The 13,420-nt window shown below is 31.8% G+C and overlaps 1 protein-coding gene across 1 annotated transcript; it reads right to left on the reverse strand.

Annotated features, from left to right (window-relative positions):
• Nucleotides 1-1,246: 1,246 nt before the first annotated feature.
• Nucleotides 1,247-11,566, reverse strand: LOC111996729 (protein ZINC INDUCED FACILITATOR-LIKE 1). The gene is made up of 17 exons (XM_024028730.2): nt 11,375-11,566; nt 8,983-9,023; nt 8,068-8,128; nt 7,862-7,964; nt 7,659-7,761; nt 7,458-7,511; nt 7,310-7,372; nt 6,717-6,766; nt 6,533-6,608; nt 5,969-6,184; nt 5,643-5,730; nt 4,914-4,999; nt 4,700-4,807; nt 3,060-3,104; nt 2,861-2,949; nt 2,053-2,096; nt 1,247-1,589 (listed from the first exon to the last, which is right to left on the reverse strand). The coding sequence occupies exons 1-17, from the start codon at nt 11,517-11,519 to the stop codon at nt 1,504-1,506; spliced, it is 1,458 nt and encodes a 485-aa protein (XP_023884498.1). The 5' UTR covers nt 11,520-11,566; the 3' UTR covers nt 1,247-1,503.
• Nucleotides 11,567-13,420: the final 1,854 nt, after the last annotated feature.

Genomic DNA, 13,420 nt, shown 5'->3' on the forward strand with positions numbered 1-13,420 from the left:
TGCTGATGTTGTGAGCCATAAGACCAATTGATGAAGAGGAAATGTGGGCCATGAATCCACCACTTGAAGTGATAATCTTGTGGGCAATGTAAATCCAATCCATGTAGTTGAATAAGATACGAGCTTATTTTAGGATTTAAAAAGTTTTACCCAAAAATCAATAATATGTTGATGTGGCGTGGGTTGCCAATGAAGTAATGCCATATGGCGTGAAAAAAGAGTCATCAACAATGTTCAAATACATTTGTATGCTAGCACTTTTTAATCGCAAATGTTTGCAAGGCCAAAAATGTAATTCAAGTCACTACTGAAAAATCGTAACAATTTTTGAGCATTTTCTAGAGGGAAATCATATTAATACCGATCGGTATTATTTAGGTTCCAATTAATACTGACCGGTATTAATCAGATTTCAATTAGTACCGATCGGTACTAATAATTTCCCAATTAATACCCATCAGCACTAATAAGAAAACTCAAAATACCAATCGGTAATAAGAAAACTCAAGTTATAAGGGGAACTTAATTTTCAGAAAATCAAGTTCCAAAATAAGGACATACACCTAAATAGTTTGAAAACATGGACAAATTGCTGCATAGTTTAAATATTTCCCCAAAATAACTATGCCTATAGGTTCCTAGGAATCACTTCTAGGTTCTGTTTGATGAGGTGGAGCAGAAAATATTTCCAAGAAAAATGATTTGGTTTTGTTGTTTGTTTGAAAATAATTTTCTGAAGTTTCAATTGCACATGCAGAAAGTTCTGTAATAATCAATACGCGACGACTGTAGACTAGGGAATAGGGGATGGGAAATCATTGACGTCAGGTGGATTTAGCCATAACTTGATCTTAATTTTATCGGGTTCCAATAGTATCAATGGTGGACATCCTAAGAACTAACTATGGAGCTTGCTAAATCCAATATTTTTGCTCATCTAAGTTTGTCTAAAAATGATCTCACATCATTTGCATCAAGCAAATAAAATTTACTTAATTTTTGGAACCCATTTATAACTCATAAGTGATTTGTGCCAAAGCTCGAAAACTAGTGCCTTTGTTAAGTGGCTGGACCCTGGACTGGTTCTATGTTCATAATCGGTACTACTACATGGACTCACAAATTTTAGTCAAACCATTTTGCTTGGTGTTTTAATTGACAGCAATTTTGTCACCATTTTCCTACTTCAAGACTGTCTTCATGACTTCTATAGGAAACCACTGGAGATCGAGGCATCAAAAAACAATAAAAAAAATTCTGATGCTGCAGTTGCTTATTAAATCATGATATAATTGTTTAATTACAATACATGGATTACAAACAATTAGAAGGAAATCGTCTAAAATATTTCAGTGACCTAAGACATAAATGGGGATTGAGTTGTTTCTTTCATTCTTTTTTTCCCCCCCGAACATTGACAAGTAGTATATTACTATATTGACAGTGCTCAAGGTTACCCCTATTCTCGAATATAATACAGCCATCTCTCTCTGATCATGGAATTCATCTTTCAATAAGAAATGGTTTGAATGTCATCAGCACTCCAAATGCTTCAATCATGTTCAAGATGAAGAAAACCATATTGTCACCTATATTTCAACACAAATTTTGAAGTTATTCAGTATCAAAAATTGTTAGGATCGAGTAAGATCTCTCTATGATTACTATTCTCATCAAACTTCACACTTAAACTTTTCACATATTCAATATGCCGAATCTTTTTTTTTTCCTATGTTTATTTATTGAAGCGTAAATAAGGGGAGTTGGGTTCAAGTGATAGCCTTTGTGGTGCCTCATGTATGTGGTTCGAATCCCATCTCCTCCCCCATCATTTATCAATAAAAGGAGAGTCTACATTCGTAAATAAACCCTATGCTTCCTAAAGTTGTAGTCTCTCGTCCTTGGGCATTCATGCATGAGTTTTCTAAAATCCTTATGAAATTAATGACAATCTCCTCATAATGTGAAGTGTAGACAAAGAATTGTCCTTTGAAATTTGCAGTTCAGCTTACAAGTATAGAAAAAAGGATCAAAATTGTAGTTGAGTAATACCTGGGAGGAAAGCAACATCTTGACGCTTTTGTGCCCATGAAAATCTACAGACCAAGATATCCAAATGAAAGATGTAATTACAAAATATCATGCCTCCATAGGAGATTATGGAGTAAAAAAATCAATATAAAATGGCAATGTACAAATGAAAAAAGAATGAAGTTACACATGTAATTCTTTGTCGCTGTTGCACCAATTAATAATTTTTTTATATAATTAATATTTTGAAATCTCACCATTTGATTACATGTTTTGTTGTTTATTAACTCATGCCAAATTTCATATTAATGAGATGTTATTTACTATTTTATTCACAAACTCAATTATCTCTAATCATCTTGATAATTTTGCAAGTTTGGTAGTTGTAAGAATAAGTAAAAGTAAACGTCAAACTCATATTGGTCATGGGTTGAGAACTAAAATTGAACTCTATAAGATCAAAACTTCAACTGTTCATCAGTAGCTTAGTGATAGTCAAAATATTGCATCCCATAGAAAGTTATCAAGTGGTGTAATATCGGTAACAATAATAACGTGTGTAACTTGAACCCATCCAAAGTGACTTAAAAGATTCTTTTCTATGAATGGTGATATACCGTGCTAACCATAAACTACTTCTTTTTGGCTATTGTTTTCTTTTTTTTTCTTTTTATTTTTGCCAAACTTTATTTTCATTTATTTCTCAGGTTATTGTTTATAACTCTTAGTTGGCCTATTAATTTAAACTCCTATTGTGATCCATCGTCCATATGTGAATTTCCCTATCATCTATAAAAATAGAAGCCAAAGAAATTTAAGCGACACTTACATGGCGCCACCTCCAGCTGGACCAGCTGCTTTGAATAGAGACATTAAAGTCATAGCAATGCCATTAGCAGCTCCTCTTTGGTCTTGATCCTATTGTCAATATAGGATTCAATTGACATAAGACATTTTGTGGTTTAATCACCACTTAAAAATACAATAATAAAGAAATTACATTAAATAAAATGAGGAAAGAAAAATACCACGGCTCTATTTTGCAGGAGAAACAAGCCAGTTATAATGGACACCTGCTTACATGGAAACATCAAGTAGTTCAGAAATACATAATCTGAAAAATTAAAGGAGACTATGAACCCTATTTCCTTGGAATATATAATCTTATTAATAAGTTAAAACTATACTTGCCTACATTCTATTCAGGATTTTTTTTGTGGGGAGGGGGGTGGGGTTGTAAAGAAATTCTATATAACATAATTGCTATGAGGTGAGGGCATCTGTGCATGTGTTGATTGAAGTACAATTTATTTATGCATAGATATAGTATGACATGTAATAATTGTAACAAGAAAAATTAATGTAAAAAAAAAATGTTTGATAAATGAAAATAAAAATTGCAGGTTCATTTGGTTGTATGCTTAATGGCAACACATACAACTAGGTAATGACGAAATGCTATCTTTTTCATCTAACTTACATCTAGGTAAAACTAACTCCTCAACTCCCATAGCTGAAACTTTAGGTTAAAACTTAGGTATATACCTTATTCACGATATATTAGGTTTCCAATTAAATCCAAACAAATAGCTACATCAAATTTAATTGTCCTCATTTAAGATTAAGTTGTTTGTGTTTCATAACTCAATGCAACTGCATTTGAATTTGATTGGGGAATCTAATGTACAACACTGAAGTAACTTTACCAAAGTTTTGTCTTAACTTTTGTACGACATTTGTTTGGAGCATATTTTAAATTGCTTATAATCTTAGAAAAATGCCTAGAGATTTCTTTGTTTTATTTCAAATAGCTCAAGAAAATCAAGATGACTAAGATATCTAAATAAAAAAACAATTTATCATTATATTTGCAAGCTTGATTTGAAAGTTTTGGTTAAAATGAACTGAAACTTTTTTTTTTTTTTTTTTTGGAGAAACAAACTAACGGTTAAACACACACACACTTAATTACACTCTCTTGCCAAGCTCAAACACATTACTTAACCCAAAGTACCACTACAAAAGGGCCTGAAATGGAATGAAACCGAAACTGAACAATAAAATAGATTGTGACATGTCATGCCATAAATGATATGGACCATAGCAAAATGTTGAAACTAGAGAGATGCAATAACATTTTTCAAAAGCAACAATTCTGTTGCCGGAAATAATAGGGTCCTTTATGAAGCAACAAGCATTCTCCACAGATGATGATGGTTCCTTTTTTTAAGGAAAAATTACAGATTTCTGCATTGTTTTAACATGTTTAACATGAACTCCTACAACTTATATACCCTTCCCCAAGTTATAATGGGTAGCGAGAAAATGCGAACACAACAAAAAATCTTCGATCCAATATAGTAACATAACAAATGCTGATTTGATTTCTGACATTAATCTGTGCATCAGCATAGTACCTTATAGTAGAACATGTACAATTTATTTTTTATGCATTGAGAGAATTATTTCAATCTAATGTCTATCTAAATAATTCGCATTAAGCCAGTAGTTAAGTCTTTAAAAACAAAGTTTATAATACAATCATAAGCATAATTTCTAGTAATCAAAATTTATCTCAGCATCTTCATATCACTCTGTTAATCATACTCGATTCTGCTGTAGTGAATTGGTAATTAAAAAGAGATCTTGAAGATGCATATGCACTTACAGATAAGACATTCTTGATCACAGAAGCACAATTTAACACCAAGGCAAGGGTAAGCCCGCTCAATGTGGCTATCAATGGGTAACTTGCTAGCACAGGTATGGATAAAACCTGCATATGGGATTAAGCAGTCCAAAAACGCATGGAAAAACAAGATTATATACACTGCGAACACAAAAGTGAAGTGCAGGTCTACTATGGAGTTATGGAAATTTACCCCTGAAATGCGAGATACCATTATGGCCCCAAAAAGTCTCTCCACGTATGGATATAAAGAAAGTTGAAAAACAAGTAGGCCAAAACCTAAAACATTAACAGAAAAGTATTAAAGAGAAGCTTTTAGCATTATTCAAATTAAAATTTGCCTCACATTAATACCTATCAAAAAAAAAAAAAAATTGCCTCACATTAATAATATAGTCTCTTAACCATTCTCGAATGTCATATTGTTGTCTTATAGTGTGAAAAATATAAAGGAAACATTGTAAAAGTTCAAGTCTCAAGCACCTTTGAAGTAAGGAGAGGAACAACTTTTAATGTAAAATTATGCATAACATATTGTTCTGTTCAAGAGCTACACAACACTCTTAATCAGTGACACTCATTAACTTTGAGATAGGGGGAGACACAAATGTGCCTGATTTTAGGTAATAAGTATATTCTTACAAATTACGAGCACAAGTCTCTGGGGAAGTTATGATAGTACCTCTAAGAATTCAGTTATGTACAAAAATCTAGCAGATTATTTTGGCAAACTATAGACGCTCACATATTATAAACACTAGAAACTTTATATGTCTAGATGTTATGATGTACATACATGAACCGTCATATTTGATTTTAAAATGTGATGAAAATTCCTTTGCAAAGAAAAAATAGAAGAAGAAGAAAATGAAATTAATTACACAACTAATATAAAATGATATAAATTAGTATAAGAATATACCTGTGACTGACAGAACTTCACCAACATCTTCAGTTGAGTAGCTCAAACCCCCAAACTTCCGAGGGCTGACAGCCCATAAGGAGAATATCTACAGGAGAGTGTTGGTTATCAGTAATACCAAACTAGAACTTCATAGCACATTACAAAATGAAACTATAAGTATAGAATTTGATATGCACATTATGTACTCTTGCAAAAACAGCGATCAACCAAATGTTTTAGTGGACAAAAATATGCAAGTATAGCCACTGAAATGTGATAATGGACGACCAATATCCAACAAAATACAAAAAAATATAGTTTAAGAAAAGAGGTATGAGAGATACCTCTGTGTAAGCCATATCATGAAGTGAGAAGATACAATAGACAATGATAGATGACATCAAAGGCCAATTCCTCAGGAGGCTCTTCTTAGGAATTGGACCACTTTCTTCTGTTTCTATTGTTTTTCCCTTTTCATTAGGATCACAGGATCCTGCTTCTAAAGCTTCATCTGAGTCATCAGGTAATAAGCTATTTCCACTATGCATGTGCAATGTTTCCTGAAAAAATCCACACATTTAGGAAAAGAATATGTAGATAACCAATAATTTTTTTAAACAAAAAAAAAAAAAAATCTCAAGCAAGTTCTATCTAAATATAATGAGGTAGGCTAGAGCAAGATGTGAAGTCTTGAAAATGAACTTCCTGCAACTCCTCGGGTTGCTTGAAATTTTGAATCAAGTTTAGATTTTGAAAATGTAAAAATCCACTACAGCAAGATTTTCAAAGAACTCATTGCCACAAATATAAATATGCTAACAAAAAACTAAAACAAAAGAATTGGACGCAAACAATTAATAATAATATTTTTTTAAAATATCTCATAAGAACTAAATTATAGTATATACCGGAAGCCAGATACAAGCAACAGTGACTGATAACGCAAAAACTGATATACAAAGGCAAGGCAAGAAGTACGGAAATCTGCATCATAACCACATAAATAAAACGTCAATGAACAGTAAAAATTTTGAAGTGAGAAGTTTCAATTGCATCTTTCTTAAAATATTCAACTGAAAAAAATACAATTACCTCCCAAAAAAAGAATCTTTGGAAAATATGTTGGGATACTTCTCTGCTGGCTGAATGACAAAATTGTGTAACAACAACAGTGGAGTAAATAAGTTATGTATGAAGACACAGAAATTTGATTACGCAACTAACTATCACATATATTAAAGTCTTCTAGCATAACAATCTTTTTGAAGAATCTTCTTACAAGCTGGGTGTTAATATGATATGGACACCCAAATTTGTGGAATTTTAACCACATATGAATTGTTTTTTCCATTTTTCATACATTATACTTCCATTCTCATTTTTCCATTTAAAGGCAGTCTTTTTTTTCTTTTTTTTTTGTTTCCCAAATGATTTTTTTTATAAATACTAGAACACAAAAAAATTGAAAATGTAGTTGGTCCTCTCTCTCACTTCTTTACACAATGTCGACTGGGTAAGCTATTAATTCTCATTGATTTTACTCATTTTCATGTTACAAAAAACTAAACAAAACAAAACAAAAACCTCTCCTTCTTGTTGGTCAAATGGAAACTTTATTTTTTCATTCAGCATAGTAACTAGGTGCAAAAAAGGGATGTCTACAACAGCACAAGAAATAAACGTACCTGTGCAAGAAATCCTCCCAAAGCTGGGCCAATGATCAATCCTATGCCCCATGCTGTACTAACCTGAAGTTAGTCATAATTCTTAGTTTTGTTGATATGATCCACTTTCAAGAACTCAACATAAATTATACACATAAGTAAGACTCACTGTTGATACTCCTAAAGCTTGGTATTCATCGCGGAAAATTTCTGTTACATATGCCTGGTAACATGGAGGAAGTTAATGCATGCACATATTGGAAAACTGGATTAAGCTAACCAACAAATAAATTGTTAAAATTTGAGAACACAATCAACTTTCTAGTACTTCCTTACCCCATGAAAGAAATATACAATGCTGAAATTGTACCTTTATTGGTCCAAGTAAGCCATTCAAACTTCCAAGAAGAAACCTTGTAGTAACAGCCATCCAAAAATTTACACTAAGGCCAAAGAGAGTGTTGAAAATTACCCTAAGGAAAAAAAAAAAATACAAACAAACAGACATTTTAGACATTTTGGAGAAAACATTCAAATTTTATTAGCAAATATATTAATTGGGTGTGTACTAACACTGCGACAGTCCCAATAATTATAACAGGTTTTCGACCATAGCGATCAGCCACCATTCCCCAGGGAACAGATGTCAAAGCTCTTCCAAACATAAATGAAGACCCTTCAAGATATTGAGCAGTTTGTTAGGGCTACTTCTTGAGGCACCAGAATATCAAGATTTTAATGTACTACAAATGAGGATTAAGTAATGAAACTATTCTCACCCACATAACCAGCATAGTAGCCAATATCTTCCTCTGTTTTTGCAATTTTAAAATCCCTAATCTGCAAGTAGAAATTACAAATAAAAATTCTCAAGAAGTTCTATCATATACAAATGAGTGTAACAATTGAAGTTCAAAAGGTTGTCAAGTTTTGATGATCAAAGGTCTGATTTCTTGATTTCCAAAGAGAGGAAGAATAAGTACACAAGATTGAAACAAAATTCTTTTCTCTTCATCTCAAATTCTGATTAATTTGTGACAGACTCTCAAATACACAATCATAGAGATTCAACTCGATAAATTTCTAGAGAAGAAAAATGAAAACAAAGACCTAACAAGAAATAGATGACAAGAAATATTAGATAAAATATAGTTTGAACTTGTCTTTGTAAGGTAATTAGCTCATGGAAGAAAAGTGATAATAGTGCATAAAAGGCCAAATTTTTCGTTGGAGAGGAATGAAACTTGCATATTATTGCTTTACTTTGCATGAAAGGGTCTTAATGTTAACTATACTTAGGAAATTCAATTGATAGGTATGAGAAATCTACTCCATAGATGAAGAAATCTTCTTAAATTCTTTGGCAAGCCTTTACAATTACCAATGCCCTCAAGAGTTGCAAGGTTTTCAATAGTTAGGATATGTCCTTAGGATGTTCCTTATTATCTCTTACATATAGAATTCCCTACAATTAATTTATTGAGGATAATGAGATAACATCATCTCTTTAAAGCTGAAAGGCCATGATTTATTCAGGACATTCTAGAAGAGATCTCCGTTGCAGATCGATGTTCAGAATCATTAGGAAAGAATTAAACATGCAACTCCAATATGTAACAAACATACATATTCTCCAAATTTTCATTCCGAGCCATTTGTAAGGCGACAATAAACTGTAAGATGTATAGACTCACCATGAAATAAAGGAATGGAAAAAGAGACGATATTGGCAATGCTGAAAAGAACACAAACGATATATTAGCATGAATATATTGCAAATAAATCGTGGCAAGCAATGAATTATGATAGTTCATATGAGTGATGCAAAACTTATAATCAAATTAAAAACTACTAAAAAAATGCATCCCTTCTCCAGTTACATGGATAATTTCTTTTCTTTTCTGTTTCTTTACCTTAATGTCCGACATTTTTATTTAATATGTAAAAGCCTAGTCCCAACCTGATTGATAGTCGGAGCACACACATAAAGGGAAGTTTAAGAATAATAATTAAGTGATTAAATTCATTATTTCTTATCAATTTAACCTTTTGAGATAAGTGATACTTTATCATTGATAGACTTGCATCACTATTAAGAAGTATGAGATATCAGTCCAAGTTCAATGTCCATTTACAAGTTGTACTAATGTACAATAGTACTTATATTGCACGTTCTAACTTGTATAATATCCTAGGGTTAGTGTATGATTAGCCTAGGCTCTCACTCAATATATACCCCCAATGGGGGTCTTGAAACAGACAATTTTATATGTCAAAGTTGTAGCCACTTAGGGATTTTTGCTATGGAGCTAGGCCATCAAGTCAAACCACACTAATTCAATGTACCTATACAACTTACACCTAAGAATATAGTAGCGATGCAAAGGAGTAAGGGGAGGGAGGTGGCAACAGCAGCATAAAAGTAGTGAAGCATTGGGGAGAGGGAGTTCATGGTAGATTGGTAGTAATGGGAATGCAGAGGAGTGAAAGGGGTCAAGAATGTGTATGAAACACAAGCTGAATCTTTTATTGCACCAAACATGTTTTTGTTGACAAAATATTTTATGCAGAAATAAGTAGAAAACAGTGGCATTGACCATGAATTTCTTAACTTATAAGAATTTTTAGCTTATTTTTACTATTATTTATAGATCTTATTGCATGTACTATTTATAAATTCCACTACTATTCAACTAGTTTTTAGTTTTTTTTTCTATGGTCCTTTTGGCAAAAAAATTTCAATTTCATTTTTTGTGTCATAGTCATTAGTCATACTAAAGTAACTTTAGCGGAGCTCAATCGGTTTCCAAATATATACCAAGGCATCCTTTAATTGCCAGCATAAGTAGGGACCTATGTGTCCCCAACAACCCCCTCACTCAAATTTACTTTTTATAAGATATATATTTATATCAACATGGCCCCTAAGATTTTAAAAAATAAAATAAATAAGAAGGCCCCTAAGAATTCCATAATTTCCATTTACCCAAAGAGACAATACAAAATTAAATGGACAACTAGCCTATGAGGTGTGGATGTGGGAGAGGGTATATCCTGTTCCCGGCATATAAGGAGAGGGTATATCCTGTACCCGGCATATATGCCGGGTACCTCACAAGGAGGTGGGCCCTACAGGAGGTGGGACCCACACACTGTAGGGCCCACCTCCTTGTGAGTTTCCCGGCATATATGCCGGGTACAAGATATCCTAAATCGTGGATGAAGGTGATGGTAGGGACACAAAGTGAATGGTGTAAGACACTAAGACGGTATTTAGGAACTCGGGAAGCATAAGTTGGTCAGAAAATATTTTGCGTGGATGTTTGTTGTCCACAAATTTTCGAATGCACCAAAGTACCAAACATCATAAAATACAAAATATTATTTATTTAAAAATATTTTATCCTGAAACAAACAAAAAAAAGCTGTTGCATAGGCGGAGAAATTTTAACAAAATTTAGTAAAATTTAGGAATTTCTTTTAGTAAATTTGTAAGAAGGGCACCCAAGAATTCAATTGACCCAAAGGGTATCCTAAAAATAAATAAAATGAGCCATTTTAATCCCGTGATTCGTGGCCCTCCTTCCAAAAAATAGAAAATATGAACAGTTTTTTTTTTTGTTTTCCACGTTTTTGCTGTTTTAACTTTTATGTAGCTAAGAATATTTTCTTCATTAGTATAAATTTAAGGAAAATTTTGACGCTCTGTAAATCATATGTCCCTAATTTATATACTAAATTTTGCAGCAATTTTCTTTTTAATAAGTTTTGACAATATTCATGTCTGAAAATGTTCTCATTATAGTAGAAAAATTTAGGGACATACGATTTACAGAACGTCAAATTCCATTTTAAAAATAGTTCGTGTATATTGGTTTTTATTTTTCATTCACATTTAATTAAAAAAAAAAACTCTCTTCCATAAGAGTGGCTTTTGAAGGTGGCTTTGTGGAAGATATATAGCCGGGCAATTGCTTTCATAAATACAAAGTTTAGACATTGTAAATGCAGAGACATCTTGGTCTACAATGAAACATGAGTGAAAACCACACAAATATATACAGAGCGTGCGGTGAGAGTACTTACCAGTGCAAAGCACAATGACCCATGTGAAAATAAGCTCCCGGAAAGGTATACCTCTTTGCACTGCTTTGTATTGCTCCACCTTACAACCAGGACAATTCTCATAGTATTTCTTCTTCAACAGACTCTCTTTATACTCCTCTGCCATTCTCAACCGAGCCAAAAAGATGTTTCAGCTCGATATGCAACCACTTCAGCTACAAAACTTGATCCTTGTAATATTGCTATATTGGTTTATGGTATATCTATATATATATATTCTGCTCACAAACCTATCACCAATGATCAGCTAACACAAATGATCAAGAAGTTGTTTCCTGGTGGAGTAAGAAGAAATTCTACTTCTGATGAGCTCGAAAAGAAACAAGAATCCTCGAAAGCTGGGATTGAGTTTGTGAAGTAGAAGCAATAAACCAAGAATGTGATGAAATTGCCTTTGCCAGACAGAAACTGAATTTAAATTACAATGAGGAGACCATCTGATTGACTGCTTCAACCGGCATCATTGCATGCGTCAGGCGAATCAATTTGGTAATAATGACCACAATTTTATTATTCTACCAATATGAGAAAATTTGCAGCCACAATTTTTTTATGCCACAGTTTAGCACACATGGCAAGCGGTAGAGAAAAAAGTTGTGAGATGAAAAGTGGTAAGTTCATCTCATCTTAAGTTGTGATAAAGTTACCGTACAAAAAGTTGTGAGGCTAAAATTACTTAAGTAAAATAGGAAGCACGCAATGATGTGTTTATTTTTGGCAAAAATACCATTTTAAGTTTCTATCTTTTGGGATCACAATAAGTTTAGCCTTTATATTTAGGTAAGAATTAATCTGCTTCATGTTATTTTTAATTTATAGTCAAATTTTATTATTGAATTAATAATAGGGACTAAATTTGTTGCAAGTTGAAAATACACATATATCAAATTGATTGACCAAAATGTAAGTAGCAAAATACCAGTGAACCTAAAATTTAGGAAAAAAAATGATATTTTCACCTTTTTATTTTTGTATAATTTGATGACTATAATAAGAGATGAAACATTTAAACTAAAAAATAAAAAAAATAAAAAAAAGTTAACAAATGTCCTAAGAAAATTAAGTTATAAAATATTTTTTATGAGAAAAAAATAACTAATTTTTTTGTAAATTTTTATATTCCCTATAAAAGTAATAACATAACTTATTTAAAAAAATTGGTCATTAATAAATATCCCAAGACGCCAGTTAACTTGACCCTCTAAATTAAAAATCTTAATTTAAAAAATACTATAAAATGTTTCTAAACAACAAGATAGAAAATTTTAAAATGTTATACGGCTCTCGTTAACGTGATCGTTTAAACTAAAGTTCTCAACTTAAAAAAGCAGTAAGATGTTTCTAGGCAACGAGAAAAAATTTGAACATGACGTGCCCATATTAAAAACACCGTAATAATTTTTTTATGCTTTTGAGAAAGATGATGAATAGCAACAAAGACATGTTTTTACTATTTTTTATTAGACAATACAGATACAATAATTTCTGTCCAATAGTCATATAATAATCATAGAACATATATGCATATAAACTACGAAGAAAGTGGCAAGCTACTAGAAATATTGATCATACTAACAAGTGTAGTAAGATATTAGTTAATAATTCAATTAAAAAAAATTTTTATAAAAAATAAAAATAAAAAATAATTAATATTTTGAAAAAAATTTTATTTCTTATAAAGTTAATATTAAAATTTTTTTAAAATAAATTTTTAATCAATACACTAACGACACTCATTAATATTTTCCAACTATTTAGAGGGGCCAATTCATTCATATTTCATTCACTAAAAAACGCTTCCCAACTTCAACTCCGAAGACAAGTTAATTAATGCGATCATAATTAAGGTTATTGATTATTTATTAGAGGCCACGTTCATTCATACACAACAATACAAAAGCAACCCATCAAAAAAAAAAAAAACACACAATACAAAAGCAGATGCATTAAACAGCTCGAGTTGTCAGAAGGCTTCAATTCATAGCAGACATGGTTAGGTAAAGCAGT

This window comes from Quercus suber, unplaced genomic scaffold, assembly GCF_002906115.3.
Source record: "Quercus suber isolate HL8 unplaced genomic scaffold, Cork oak 2.0 scaffold_623, whole genome shotgun sequence".
Classification (NCBI taxonomy): Eukaryota; Viridiplantae; Streptophyta; class Magnoliopsida; order Fagales; family Fagaceae; genus Quercus; species Quercus suber.